This window comes from Ranitomeya variabilis, chromosome 8 (genome assembly GCF_051348905.1).
Source record: "Ranitomeya variabilis isolate aRanVar5 chromosome 8, aRanVar5.hap1, whole genome shotgun sequence".
Classification (NCBI taxonomy): domain Eukaryota; kingdom Metazoa; phylum Chordata; class Amphibia; order Anura; family Dendrobatidae; genus Ranitomeya; species Ranitomeya variabilis.
This window is the reverse complement of record NC_135239.1, coordinates 73,515,790-73,530,348: the sequence shown is the minus strand read 5'-3', so window position 1 is coordinate 73,530,348 and position 14,559 is coordinate 73,515,790. Positions and strand designations below refer to the sequence as shown.

Sequence of the window (14,559 nt, the reverse complement as noted above, 5' to 3'; positions counted from 1 at the left end):
GCAGAGGGTGTTGTGGAGGAAGAGACAGTAGGGTCTCTGTCAGGGGTGGGATCCTGACAGAGGCTTGGCATTGGAAAGAACGTAACGGGTCCGCGCCAGCTCCGGGAAGCGGCGGGATTCAAGAAAGGACTAGAAGCGAGATAGATTGTGCTGAGTGAGAAACGAGATCAAGCGATAGGAGAATTCCAGCAGGGGTCGTGCTGTAAGACCGAAGCAACACCCTACTGAGGCGCACTACCGGTGGCCGGAACGCCGAGGGAGTATTATAACATTCAGCTTCAAGCAATACTCTAAACAGCGGCAGGACAGTCAGTTTAAGGCGGGCTGTCTAACACATATCACCTATGAAGTCTTGGGAGGCAATTGCGGGAGAGGGGCGTCTCTAGGGTCCCGGAAGAACTCCAGGCCTACCCGACAAACGGGTGCCGTTCTAACCGTAACATCAGGGAGGGACGGACGATTAGAAGAACATCATTTAATCGAGTTGTGAGGGAACTTAAGAAACAGACACAACAGTTGTGGGGTACTTTCCGTAAGCACAGCAGGGGAGGACTACAACACATAGCGCTAAGAAGGAAGGCACCGATTTCCACCTGTGAAGAGGACTCTGGAGGTGCCATTGGACCGGCCGGACTTGCGCAGCCTGGTGAGCCGTACTCTGGACTGAGGACTCAGAGATCTCCAGTAAAGAGGTAAAGAGACTGCAACCTGGTGTCCTCGTTATTTACCGCAACCTGCACCCCACAACTGCACCGTTACAACACTACTTATTTCACCGGACGTCCCCCACTGACGGACAGGGCCACGGACCGGGTCTAGCCACCGTGACAAACTTAAGACTGAGACCTAGAGGCCCGGCTCCGGGTGCCCCTCGGCCCTGCGGCGGTGTGGGGGCGCTCCACCTGTGTCTCCATCCTGCCCCATGTGTCCATTCTGCCCCGTGTCTCCATCCTTCTGCCTGTGTCTCCATCCAGCCGCATGTCTCCATCCTGGCCCCTGGGTCCATTCTGCCCCGTGTCTCCATCCTTCTGCCTGTGTCTCCATTCTGCCCCGTGCTTCCATTCTGCCCCGTGTTTCGATTCTGTCCCATGTCTCCATCCTGCCCCATGTCTCCATCCTGCCCCCTGTGTCTCATCCTGCCCCCTGTGTCCATTCTGCCCCATGTCTCCATTCTGCCCCCCTGTTTCCTTCCTGCCCCCTGTGTCTCCATCCTGCCCCCTGTATCTCCATCCTGCCCCCTGTGTCTCCATCCTGCCCCCTGTATCTCCATCCTGCCCCCTGTGTCTCCATTCTGCCTCCTGTGTCTCCATTCTGCCCCAGGCTTGCCGCTTTCAATAAAAATAAAAAAAACTCTTTATACTTACCTGGTCACGCTCCAACGCTCATGTTCCACCCCAGAAATTTCAAGCGCATACTCACCGGCGAATGACAATGACGTCATACACCGGCAACGTGCGCGCTGATGTCAGCTGCCAGCCTCCGACTGGCTGGCGGCTTTTAACTATTGCCTTGCAGGCGCGCATGGCAATAGAGTTTAACTGAACTTGTGTCTCACCAGGCCCCATACACCAGTCAGTGCAGTAGTGCCCTGATGGCGGCCCTGGTCATGTGTTTTCCTCATATTCCTCATATCATTTGGTCTACAGGGAAAATTCGCAAATAAAATGCATATCTACCACAAGAGAAATCGTCATCTTGCGGATCTCTAAGCCACAATGCAGGTCAGTTTACAAAGCATAAAAAGAAAGCATAGTAAGCATGAGATTTATATAGATCCCATACACACTACTGGAACTTTAAGATGCTGCAGTTTTTACGAGTGGAAATACGAAATGGAAAAATGCACCAAATTCTCATCACAGGAATTAGCCTAATGTGTATGGACCCCTGATAGAAGGTTGTCTTGAGGACATAAGGATCTGGCATGTCACATTTCGATTGCTGATGCTTTTGTTCTCTAAAGGGACATTTACACTGCAAGATAATTATGAATCAGTGGTTTTAAAAAAGCTCATTTCATTATTATCTTGCCGTCAAAATCGGTTGCTGATCACGTGATGAACAAGCAAAACGCTCGTCATCACGTAAAAGTATCTTCTTTGCAGCACAAAAGATCATCATTTTTGGCAGAGCATCAACCTGTGTAAGGCCTCTTCCACACGTCCTGATATTTCCGATACTGCAAAAACTAGTACTGGTGCTATCCGTGTGCCACATCAGCGTGACAAGTACCAGTGTCTGGGAAAAAGCAATACTTTTAGCGCTGTTCCCAGGTGCCAGTTGCTGAATCCTACTGTCATCATTATCGCATAGTCTCCCTGCGATCAGTGAGACCAGGTGATGCTGATGGGAGTTGGAGTCAGCACCCGCTGTGCGTGTATAGCGCTTATTAAATAAATAATTAAATTTTAAAAAAGGCATGGGGTCCCCCTTCATTCTCCTAACCAGCTGAGGGAAAGCCAATATCAAAAGCTGGGGGCTGATGTTAATATTCTGGGAAGGGGCCAATAAGCATAAAGGTTCTGGGCTATTAATATCAGCTCACAGCTGTACACTAAGGGTATGTGCACACGTTCCGGATTATTCGCGCATTTTTCACGTTTCTTGCGCATTTTTTCTGCGGTATTCCGCTGCAAAAACGCATAAAAAACACATGCATTATGCATCCCATCATTTCCAATGCATTCCGCAATTTTTGTGCACGTTGTGGATTTTTCCGCAAAAAAAAACGAATGCGGAAAAATACGCAGCATGTTCATTAATTTTGCGGATTTTTTGCGAATTTCACACTATGGTATTGAATTCCGGAAATAAACGCGAAAAATCCGCACAAAATCCACACAAAAAACGCGACAAAACGGCGAGTAAAACGCGAGAAAAACGCGTGCGGATTTTATGATGGAAATCTCCGGTTTTGCTCAGGAAATTTCCGCATAAAATCCTGACGTGTGCACATAGCCTTAGCATTTACTTCTTAGTAGTGATGAGCGAATATACTCGTTATTCGAGATTTCTCGAGCACGCTCAGGTGTCCTCCGAGTACGTTTTAGTGCTCGGAAATGTAGTTTTTTTTGCCGCAGCTGAATGATTTACATCTGTTAGCCAGAATAAGTACATGTGGGGATTCCCTAGCAACCAGACACCCCCCACATGTACTTATGCTGGCTAACAGATGTAAATCATTCAGCTGCGGCAAAAAAACCTACATTTCCGAGCACTAAAACATACTCAGAGGGCCTCCGAGCGTGATCGGGAAATCTTGAGTAATGAGTATATTCGCTCATCACTACTTGTTAGTGAAAGGGGTCCCCCTATTATTACTAACCAGCAAAGACTAAAAAGACAGCTGTGGGCTGATATTAATAGTCCAGGAAGGGGACATGGATATTGACGAAAAACATCAGCTCTCATCTGCCTCAGAAATGGCGTATCCATTAGATGCGTCAATTCTGGCGCTTAGCCTCCATTCTTCCCACTTACCTTGGGGTGGTGGCAAGTGGGATAATAATTGTAGAGTTGATGTCAGCTGTTTTATTTTTGCTGATATCAAGTCCACTGGCTAGTAATGGAGAGGCGTCTATAAGGGTATGTGTCCACATTCAGGAAACGCTGCGTTTTTGACGCAGCGTTGAGCCGCAGCGTCAAAAACGCAGCGTCCAGATGTTACAGCATAGTGGAGGGGATTTAATGAAATCCCGTCTCCACTGTGCATTAAAAAATGCATGCGTTTTTCCCGCAAAAACGCACATGCGGTGCGTTTTTTCAGAACGCAGCATGTGGCTACAATGAGCAAAACACGCAGGAACACCGCAGGTGACCTGCCAGTGACCTCAGGTGCAGTTTTGGTCAGGATTTTACCTGCATAAAATCCTGACGAAAGCCTGAAGCAAGCCTGAACATGGACACATACCCTTAGACACTCCCATAGTCCAATTTAATAAAGAGACAGAGTAAAGTCCTTTAATTGAAATATACACTCTCAACCCTTTTTTACCCATTTATTTGCCAAAAAATAAAAAAGGAAAGTTATACTCACCTTTTCCACTAACAATCCATTAATGCCAAGTCCCACAACGATCCGGATGGTTGGGTGGGCGGCCACGTCAGTGATGTGACCGCTCACCATGTCAACCAGGACAAGCTGAGGGTCAGAATATTTTTTTATTATTTAAGTGTTAAGACACAGTCTGCACTCCTCTATCCCACACAGCCTGTACCCCTCTATCCCATGCAGCCTGCACCCCTCTATCTCACATGGCCTATACCCCTCTATCCCACACGGCCTGTACCCCTCTATCCCACACGCTGTCTGCACCCCTCTATCCCACACAGCCTGTACCCCTCTATCCCATGCAGCCTGCACCCCTCTATCTCACATGGCCTATACCCCTCTATCCCACACGCTGTCTACACCCCTCTATCCCACACGGCCTGTACCCCTCTATCCCACACGGCCTGTACCCCTCTATCCCACACAGCCTGTACCCCTCTATCCCACATGGCCTGTACCCCTCTATCCCACACGCTATCTACACCCCTCTATCCCACACGGCCTGTACCCCTCTATCCCACACGGCCTGTACCCCTCTATCCCACACAGCCTGTACCCCTCTATCCCACATGGCCTATACCCCTCTATCCCACATGGCCTGTACCCCTCTATCCCACACGCTGTCTACACCCCTCTATCCCACACAGCCTGCACCCCTCTATCCCACACAGCCTGTACCCGTCTATCCCATACAGCCTGCACCCCTCTATCCCACACCCCTCTATCCCACACAGCCTGTACCCCTCTATCCCACATGCTGTCTGCACCCCTCTATCCCACATGCTGTCTGCACCCCTCTATCCCACATGCTGTCTGCACCCCTCTATCCCACACATCCTGTACCCCTCTATCCCATACAGCCTGTACCCCTCTATCCCACACGGCCTGTACCCCTCTATCCCACATGGCCTGTACCCCTCTATCCCACACATCCTGTACAACTCTATCCCATACAGCCTGCACCCCTCTATCCCACACAGCCTGCACCCCTCTATCCCACACGGCCTGTACCCCTCTATCCCACACATCCTGTACCCCTCTATCCCACACAGCAAAGAGAAAGGGGGTATAAAAAAAATAGATAACTATAATAGTGGCTAATACAGCCCTGTGTCCGATGTGTTAGGCCACATTTAGGGTGCGTGTCCACGTTCAGGATGGCCGGCGCTTTGGACGGAGCGGAAAACCCGCTACGCCCAAAGCCCCGTCCCCTTCTGTAGACGCGATGATGCCGGATGTGTTCATTGCACACATCCGGCATCATCGCACCCCACACATAGGGCCCTGTGATATACCTTGCGGTGGCGCTGCGTCGCCGCAAGGTAAACGGACATGCTGCGATCTAAAAAGACGCACCGCATGTCCGGAATTGCAGGGCCGCCGGGTGCGTGTTACCACGCATAGTGGAGACAGGATTTCATAAAATCCCCTCCACTATGCTGTAACATCTGGACGCTGCGGATTTTAGGGTATGTGTCCACGGGCCGTATTACATCCGGAATAGCTGCGGATTGAACGCTACGTGGAGCCACAGCATTCAATCCGCAGTGTCCAGATGTTACAGCATAGTGGAGGGGATTTTATGAAATCCTGTCTCCACTATGCGTGGTAACACGCACCCGGTGGCCCTGCAATTCCGGACATGCGGCGCGTCTTTTTAGATCGCAGCATGTCCGTTTACCTTGCGGCGACACTTCTTTTGTGCGGATCTGCAGCGTTTCTGCACCCCTCAAAGTTAAAAATCCGCAGTGGCAAAAAACGCAGAAAATCCGCACAAAATCCGCATAAAAACCACACAAAATCTGCATAAAAACTGCGGCAAATCCGCAGCTGCGGATTCTGCCAGGAGATGCGGATTTTGTGCAGAAAATTCTGCACCTCTTTTCTTACGTGTGCACATAGCCATAGAAACACGTCACCACTTCTGTATTTATCATGCACTCCTGGTTTTGGCTTACAAATACTGATTGGCTTTATTGTACAGAACTCAGCCCAATGATGGAGTAGTGCAGATGTGATATTTTTTCCATCATGCTGATTCAGCACAAGAGAACAATGGCAGTATGATGCGAGTGGCTCTGATGTTTGGACAATATGCACCCATACAAATCTATTAGTGCGTGTAAAACATTTGACTGCACTCAGATGTCATCCAAGTGCAGTTCAACACCTGCAGACTCCAAGAATGGAGAAGAATGACTAATTAAGTTCTCAGTCTTCTCCACAGCTGTGCTGCCATTCTCTAATGCGAGAGAATCGGATCACACCAAGATGATTCTTGGCTCAAACTCTGACAGTATGATATGAGCGATATTACTATAGTCTGTCCGATTCTCTCACATGACAGAATCGACAGTGGTGTGACCCCGGCTGTACTGGAAATGTCATCCTACTGCCCAACATGACACCTTGCTCCAGGTACACTGCCATATTTCCCATGGAAAACCTAATTAATTGGCCAGGATGTTTTAAAACATTAGTAATTAATTGGGCACAGGTAACAGCAATAGCAAATTAATTGTGCAACTCAGGAGCAGAGCTCCAGGGAAGGAACATGGCGGTGAGTTATCCATGACTATATACAGATCAGTGTGGTACTAAGGCTGGGGTCACACAACAGTAGAAACATCTCATCCAGAATAGTGGGGCGGTTTTTTTTCTCACTTGTCATCCGTGTGCTGTCTGTATACAATATGATTCTATATTCAGCTATTAATCATTTACAGGACCAGTTACAATTTCTTATTCCACAGAAGTGAAAAGTATCCATAAAAGTCGGATGCATATACTGATGGTCCGTGTGATTTTTTTTTTTTTTTTTTTTCTTGCAACGGAACCGATTTTGGAGTGAATACCCAGATCTGCGCGGCCTCATTGACTAACATTGGTCCGAGAGCAATCCCTTCTATTATTGGATTGTACCCATCCGAGTTATACACTCATGCGAGCGAGCACTAAGGCTTCACGCAGATATCAGTGCACCATGTACATGTGTCTTCAGTGTTTTTCATGGATAGGAGACATACTGTACATGTTATAGTCTATGGAGCAGTTCACATGTCTGTGCGTTCATCACTCCTTCACATCCACTCCTTGTTTTTGACTTTCAAATACTGAGGTAAGAAACTCCCCATATTCTGAACATGCGCACGTGGCCACAGGCTAGGTTCTCACTAGGAGTGAGATTTGATGAGTATTTGCTGTTGAAGGTTTTCTGCACCTATTCGGTTACTTGCCTTTTTTTCATTGCGTTTTCTTTTTAAGGCCGCGGTCACACTTACGACGAGTGCAATGCTAGAAACTTGCACCTCAATCCTCGGCACTATTGTAGTGCCCAGCATGTTATGCCCAGCTGGTGATTCTGGAGACACGCACCCATAAAATAAGTGGGATACAATATTTCCGTTATCTGATTACAGACCTGAGAGGGAATTTTTTGTGGACTGAGTTGAAGCTTTTATTGGGAATATTTTCCATAATGTTTGGAATCACATTTATCTGACACTTTCTGAATGACGAGATTCAGATGAAACCCCGGAGGAATCCATTCACTATAATGAGGCAGCAGAGTTACTCTGGACTTTAGCCTGTGTTCAGCGGTGTCCTTCTTTTCAGAGGTGCGCAAAACTGTGGCCGACTGCACTTTTATGCAATCCTGAAAAGACATACACCATTGGATCACGGGTCAGATGACGTCCACAGTGCCTCTATTTGCCTCATTATAGGAAATCATCCGCTGGGGGTTCTGTCTTAATCGTGTATTTCAGAGATTTACACGGCATCCCTGGTGTAAGCACTCAGTGCAGGATAAATATGCGCTAAGCCTTACTGCGATCTTTGGGAGGCAGAATGAACAAACCAACAGCAGGTCAAGAATTGTTTTTGTTTATTTTTCACGCCATTCCTCATGCGGTATAAGGGAGTAGACTACTTTATTCTTCGGGTCGATGTGATACTAGATTTATATCCTTTTGTAGCTTGCCTGCTGTCGCTCACTAAAAGATAATATTATTTATTTATTTTTAAAAAAAGCATCTGACGCAGTCCGCTGTAGTCCAAGTGAATCCAGCGATGTAATCTGCCCTTCAGAATTGCTGGGTCTTGCACAGCGCAGTGTGACTCAGCAGTGGCTGTTTATAAAGACTATGGAGCCTCAGAACAAGGCTCCATAGTCTTTACAAAGAGGGTTCGCTTGGACTATGTTGGACCAGGGTGGGAACCCCTTTTTTTTTTTTTTTTTTTTTTTTATAGAGTGGATAAATTAGTTTAATTTCTCTGTGTTTTGTGTATGTTCTTTTCAGGTTTCCATTCGCTGGATTACATTGGGTTTGGTGGACTGCGGCAGACCTTTTCCTCTCTAAAAAATGGATAATGGTCGGAAACCACAAAACTGCTAATTGTGAGTAACATTTAGGCCTCAATCAGATGCCTGTGAATCACATGTATTTAGCTGTGATTTTTATGGGCAGAACACCAACGTTTATGGTGCTATTCATGTCAGTGTTTTCTGTGGTCCAGATGTTGGCAAAAAATCTCGGAGACATGCCCATTTGTGATCGGAGATCTGGATCAAAATCACCTGTACAAGTCTATGGCTATGTTCACACGATCCTTTTTTCTCTGCGGATCTGCAGCGGATTTGCAGCTGCGGATCCGCAGCAGTTTTCCATGCAGGGTACAGTACAATGTTACCCTATGGAAAACGAAATCCGCTGTGCCCACTATCCTTATTTCGGCTTGAAAATCAGCGCGGATTTTCAGCGGAAAAAAAGAAGTACCATGTCTATTCTTTCTGCGGATTCTGCGGCGGGTTTCCACCTGCACCAATAGGAAAATGCAGCTGGAAACCCGCAGTGGAATCCGCAGTAAAAAAAGGACTGAAAACCGCAGTGAAAACCACCGCAGGTTTTGCACTGTGGGTTTCACAAATCAGGACCTGAAAAATCCGCAGCGAAAAAAGGATAGTGTGAACAAGCCCTAAAGGTCCATGGAAAGGACAGCACAGATGGCAGTTTGTGTGAAGTCCATGTGCTATCCATTTTTTACACTGCATGTCTCCCCATATATCATCTCTCATCCGCCTGCGCCAGTTACTCATTGAGTTTTTCTGTCTCTTCATCTGGCCCAGACCGCCATGGCAGCTTCTTGACGACTTGTATCTACAGAACTTGCAACACAGACACGTTTTACTTCTTTAGATTTCCGGCACCATTCCACCTTTTTTCCTCCTAGACAAACTTCCCATTCTACTCCTCTCCATAATTTTGTTTGTCAAGTAACTTTTAAAAAATGACAAAAGATGAAACACAGAATTACTGTCAAGGTGAATTTTCCATGCTGTTTTTTAGTCAAAGCCAGACGAGTGGTGTAATACGAAGAAGCTTACACCTCCTTTATTTGCAAGAGCTTCGCAGGCCTCCCATGTAGCCACCAGGTACCACTGACCTGGACGCTCAACTCTAGTAGTAGTAGTATACAAATCCTTTTATAAATGTTCTCAAATGGGTTATGGCCTAGAGAACTGTAGCTCAAATCTGGTATCGGTGAGATCCAGTGGTGATTATAATGAGGGCAATCTGGATCTTGGCCAGACTGCACCAGGGTTGTGCCTTATTATGGACAGTGCTGGCCATTATTGCATATAATATATAGTGACTGATGCCTTTGTGTGTGTGGTTTATATTTGTCTATGGTGTGGTATGTACGTATGTAGGCTGAAGAATCAAAATCTCTAGGTAAGAAAGTGCATACGGCTACATTCACACAACTGTATTTTCAGTCTGAGCGCTGATTGTGAAAAACTGACAGCCAGTGTTGGGGTACGTTCACACAGGACTTTTTTGCTGCTTTTTTTTGCTGCTTTTTTTATGCTAATTTTCAGCTGCTTTTTACAGTACCAGTAAAGCCTATGAGATTTCAGAAATCTCATGCACACACGTTGGTTTTTTGTTTGATCAGTTTTTTCTGCTTTGCTGCTTTTTTTGGACATAGGGCATGTCACTTCTTTCAGCGTTTTTGCAGCGTTTTTGCAGCGTTTTTTCACCCATTGACTTGAATGGGTGATGAAAAAAACGCTGCAAAAACGCTGAAAAAACGCATGTAGCATTATTTGCTGCGGTTTTTGTGCAGAAAATCATGGCCAGCAGGAAGGGATCTCACAGCCAAGAGCTTAGGGGTGTGGTTAGTGAGGTGTGAAGAGCCATTGTGAGCCATTGTGAGGTGTGAAGAGCCATTGTGAGGTGTCCTGTTTGTGATCTATTGTGAGAGAGTTCCTGGTAGTGAGGTGTGAAGAGCCATTGTGAGCCATTGTGAGGTGTGAAGAGCCATTGTGAGGTGTCCTGATTGTGATCTATTGTGAGGGAGTTCCTGGTAGTGAGGTGTGAAGAGCCATTGTGAGCCATTGTGAGGTGTGAAGAGCCATTGTGAGGTGTCCTGATTGTGATCTATTGTGAGGGAGTTCCTGGTAGTGAGGTGTGAAGAGCCATTGTGAGGTGTCCTGATTGTGATCTATTGTGAGGGAGTTCCTGGTAGTAAGGTGTGAAGAGCCATTGTGAGGTGTCCTAGCAGCTGAAAATTGGCATAAAAAAAGCAGCAAAAATCTGCAGCAAAAAAGTCCTGTGTGAACGTACCCAAAAAACGCACCAAAAACGCACCAAAAAAACGCACCTAAATTAGCATAAAAAAAAGCAGCAAAAAAGTCCTGTGTGAACGTACCCTTATTATTCAATCCGGCTGTTCAGATCACCGTTTTGTTCAAATAGACCACATGCTCATTTAAATCAGTGAGAGCGCAAAAAAAAAAAAAACAGATCCCACATGGCTCATCCGTACAGCATCCAGTGTTTTGTTTTTGTTTTTTTTATAAATACATTGCAGTTCTTTAACATAGAAAACTGTATTTGTTCTTGCAAATTGTAATACCTACTGATTGTATAAAAATGGATACCATATGGCTGACCATACAGGTGTACAATTGGACCATATTATAGTTGTGAGCTTAGCCATAGGAAAAGAATGTATCACCTTACCACCTGTTCATAATGTGACCCTTAGGCCTCTTTCACACTTCAGTCGTTTGGCGTCAGTCACTTCCGACAAAGTGACGGATCGACGGATCCGTCACAATTGTTGAAAAAACGGATGTAACGGATCCGTTTTTTTGACGGATCCGTTACTCGGGGGTTGTATATACTTTTTGGAGCATGCGCAATTGAAAAAACTTGAAAAAACGGATTGGGGCGACGGATCCGCCAAAAAACGGATCGCGACGGATCCGTCGCCCATAGGTGGCTATTCTATGAAATGACGGACGCGACGGATCCGTCGCGATCCGCCATTTCAACGGAGACAAAAAACGTCTAGATGAACGTCAATGTCTAAATGACGTCCGCTAAATTTTGACGGATCCGTCGCATGACGGATGGAACGGACGACCATCCGTCGCTAATGCGGATCCGTTTTTTGAGGAAAATGACGGTTTTAGACTGACGCCAAACAACTGAAGTGTGAAAGAGGCCTTAGAATTACTTGTTACCTGACATGTGGTACAGATGTACAGATCTATAACATTTATTGCTGCAATAATTTATTGACTGGTTAAACCTGTCAACTACTAATTGTTAAATGTCACTTTATATTGTACGTTTAAAGAGAAGCTGTCATTGGGTTTTTATAACTCTGAGAGCAACATGATGCAGGGGCAGAGACCCTGATTCCAGCCATGTGTCACTTATTAAGCTGTTTGCTGCAGTTTTGATAAAATCAGTCTCATCTGCTGCAGATTTCTAATGCTGGGCTCTGTATAACCTAACCCACACCATTGATTGGCAGCTCTGTGCATAGACAAAAAGCTGCCAATCAGTGGTGGGGGCGGGGTTATACAGAGCTCATGAATATGGAGGACTTAATGTCAGCAGGTTTACTAGTCCTCCTGTAATAATCTCCTGCCGATAAAATCACTGTTTTATCACAACTGCAGCACAGTAAGTGACATATCGCTGGAATCAGGGACTCTGCCTCTACAATATGCTGCTTTCAGGTTAGGTGGCAAAAATCTTATAACAGATTCCCATTTGAAGTATAAAGTGCTGGACTATTGGATTTTCTGAACTATCAAATGCTGGCAATATCACAAACTGTGATATGATATGATGGCAGACACTATTTCCAGTGGAAATAGATATATCAGGGGCACAAAAGTTAAGGGGGCCCATTTCAACCTCCAAAGTAGGTGGAAACTTGCATTGTTGGACTGCAAAGGTCTCAAATACTGTTCTTGCACAAAGGACTTTGTGTCTGCCAGTAGGGGCCCACGAGGTAAGGGGGCCCACATCCAGCTCCAAAGCAGGTGAAATTCTGCACTATGAACTATTGGACTGTACAGGGGCCATATATTATCCTTGAACAGGAGACAGATTGCATATGAATCCTCACGTGTAACCTTTACAGAAGAAACGGTATGGCATTAGTCACTTGTTTTTAACGTGATATCCAAAGTACACTGTTATTGACAGTTTTACATAGGACTGCGTGTAAGCCGATAACATTACTAGAGCCAAAGAAGTGTGACAAATTCAGCTCTGCTAAATCCATATATGTATTTTCTATCCGTATTCTGCAATAGAACCAGCGCTGGAAACCGTTCACGTGTATCCGAGTGCTAACATATGCAATGAGTTCACTTGTAAATGTATTTTTCCTTAGGTCAGTGGTGGCGAACAAGATTCCGCATATGAATCGCTGCAGATCCAGGGAAACCATCCAAACTTGTCAGCCTGAAGAGTGGGGAGGAAAGGGTGAATGCAGGAGCTGGGAGAAGAGGAGAATCAAATGACAAAAGCACATGTGCTGGAGAGCAAAGTGAAAGCAAAACAGGAGGGGGTGGGCAGGAAGCGGCTGGCAACCAATGCCATCCACCAGGAAGTGGCCACACACTCTCCTCTCATAGCCACACACAGCTGCAGGCACCAAGCATGGCATTCTCCAAAAAGAGAAGATATGACAGGACTGAGCAAGACAATGAGTACTTCCAGTGTTACTCGGACATCACTGTCCATGAGGAAATGCTGTCAGACACTGTGCGCACACATGCCTATAGGGTGGCTATCGCACGCAATCGTAACACTCTCCTTGGCAAAACTGTCCTGGACGTGGGTGCCGGCACTGGCATCCTGAGTATTTTCTGTGCCCAGGCTGGGGCTAGTAAAGTGTACGCTGTGGAAGCCAGCGCCGTGTCGCAGCTGGCACGTGAGGTGGTGAAGGAAAACAAGCTCGAGGGACAAGTGGAAGTGATCAACAGCCCGGTGGAATCCGCCGAAATATCCGGGCAGGTGGACGCCATTGTTAGCGAATGGATGGGGTATGGTCTCATGTATGAATCAATGCTCAGCTCCGTTTTGTTTGCCCGGGATAAATGGCTGAAGCCTGGAGGGCTCATTTTCCCCTACTGCGCTAATATGTTCATCGCCCCTATTAATGACACCACCGTGGAGAGCCGCTTGGACTTTTGGAGTGATGTGAAGGACATGTATGGAGTGGATATGACTTGTGTACAATCTTTCGCCAAGAAATGTATCATGGGAAACGATATGACCGTGTGTTCGGTGTACCTGGAGCATGTCCTCTCGCACCCCGTAAATTTTGCCTCTCTAGATCTCCGCAGCGCCATGCTGGATGACATTGCCAACATTACTGGTTCCTTCACGTTCTGCTGCTACGGGTCCTCTTTAATGCATGGATTTGCCATATGGTTTTCAGTTGAGTTTCCAGGTGAAAACGGCATCATCTTGTCTACGTCGCCATATGGTGAGGAAACACATTGGAAGCAAACGATCCTGTACCTCGACGAAGAGGTTCAAGTAGAGCAGGACACGCAGGTTAAGGGGGACATCAAAATGTCACCTTCAGAGAACAACCCCAGGCATTTAAGTGTTACCATCAACTACTCTATTGGGGGAGAAATATCAAGAACTAAGGTTTTCCAGATGGGAAATTAATGCTCATTGTGAACAGAAATTATCTTTTTTATTTTTCTGAAGTAAAGCAGATGAAATGGCCATTTGTGTTTAGTTTCCCATTTTGTATTTCTTATTACATACAGTATATATATGAATCGTGCAATATCGTCATGTTCTTTTTTGATATTCTTACCTTTTTGCAATCTGTTCAACTTATCTATGCTACGCCATTGCACTACATACAGTATGTCACTAATTCAATTTCGTTGTTAAACAATAGTGTATATTTTGTATTGCAATACATCGAGAATAAGGGTGTTCAAACCATCCAAATGTATGCCACAATGGCTACTCTCTTGGCCTACCTTAGGCCAGTCATAACCTATTTACGTGTTAATGCACATATATCTAAAATATATATATATTATACTTTTGCCAGTGTATGCACCGGACGTTCCCCAGCAATGCAGGATGAATGTGCATTTATTGAATTGATGTAATGTATAGGCCAGGTAAGATATTAAAATCATAGCAAGTGAGGACAGCAACCAT

The 14,559-nt window shown here is 45.9% G+C and overlaps 1 protein-coding gene across 2 annotated transcripts; it reads left to right on the top strand.

Moving 5' to 3' along the window:
• The first annotated feature begins 6,543 nt into the window (after positions 1-6,543).
• Positions 6,544-14,106, top strand: PRMT6 (protein arginine methyltransferase 6). 2 transcript variants are annotated; one of them, XM_077278570.1, is made up of 3 exons: positions 6,544-6,611; positions 8,353-8,450; positions 12,755-14,106. In XM_077278570.1, the coding sequence occupies exon 3, from the start codon at positions 13,024-13,026 to the stop codon at positions 14,044-14,046; it is 1,023 nt and encodes a 340-aa protein (XP_077134685.1). In that variant the 5' UTR covers positions 6,544-6,611; positions 8,353-8,450; positions 12,755-13,023; the 3' UTR covers positions 14,047-14,106. The 2 variants fall into 2 exon arrangements, with proteins under 2 accessions (XP_077134685.1, XP_077134686.1); XM_077278571.1 differs by having other exon boundaries at positions 6,608-7,169.
• The last annotated feature ends 453 nt before the right edge of the window (positions 14,107-14,559 follow it).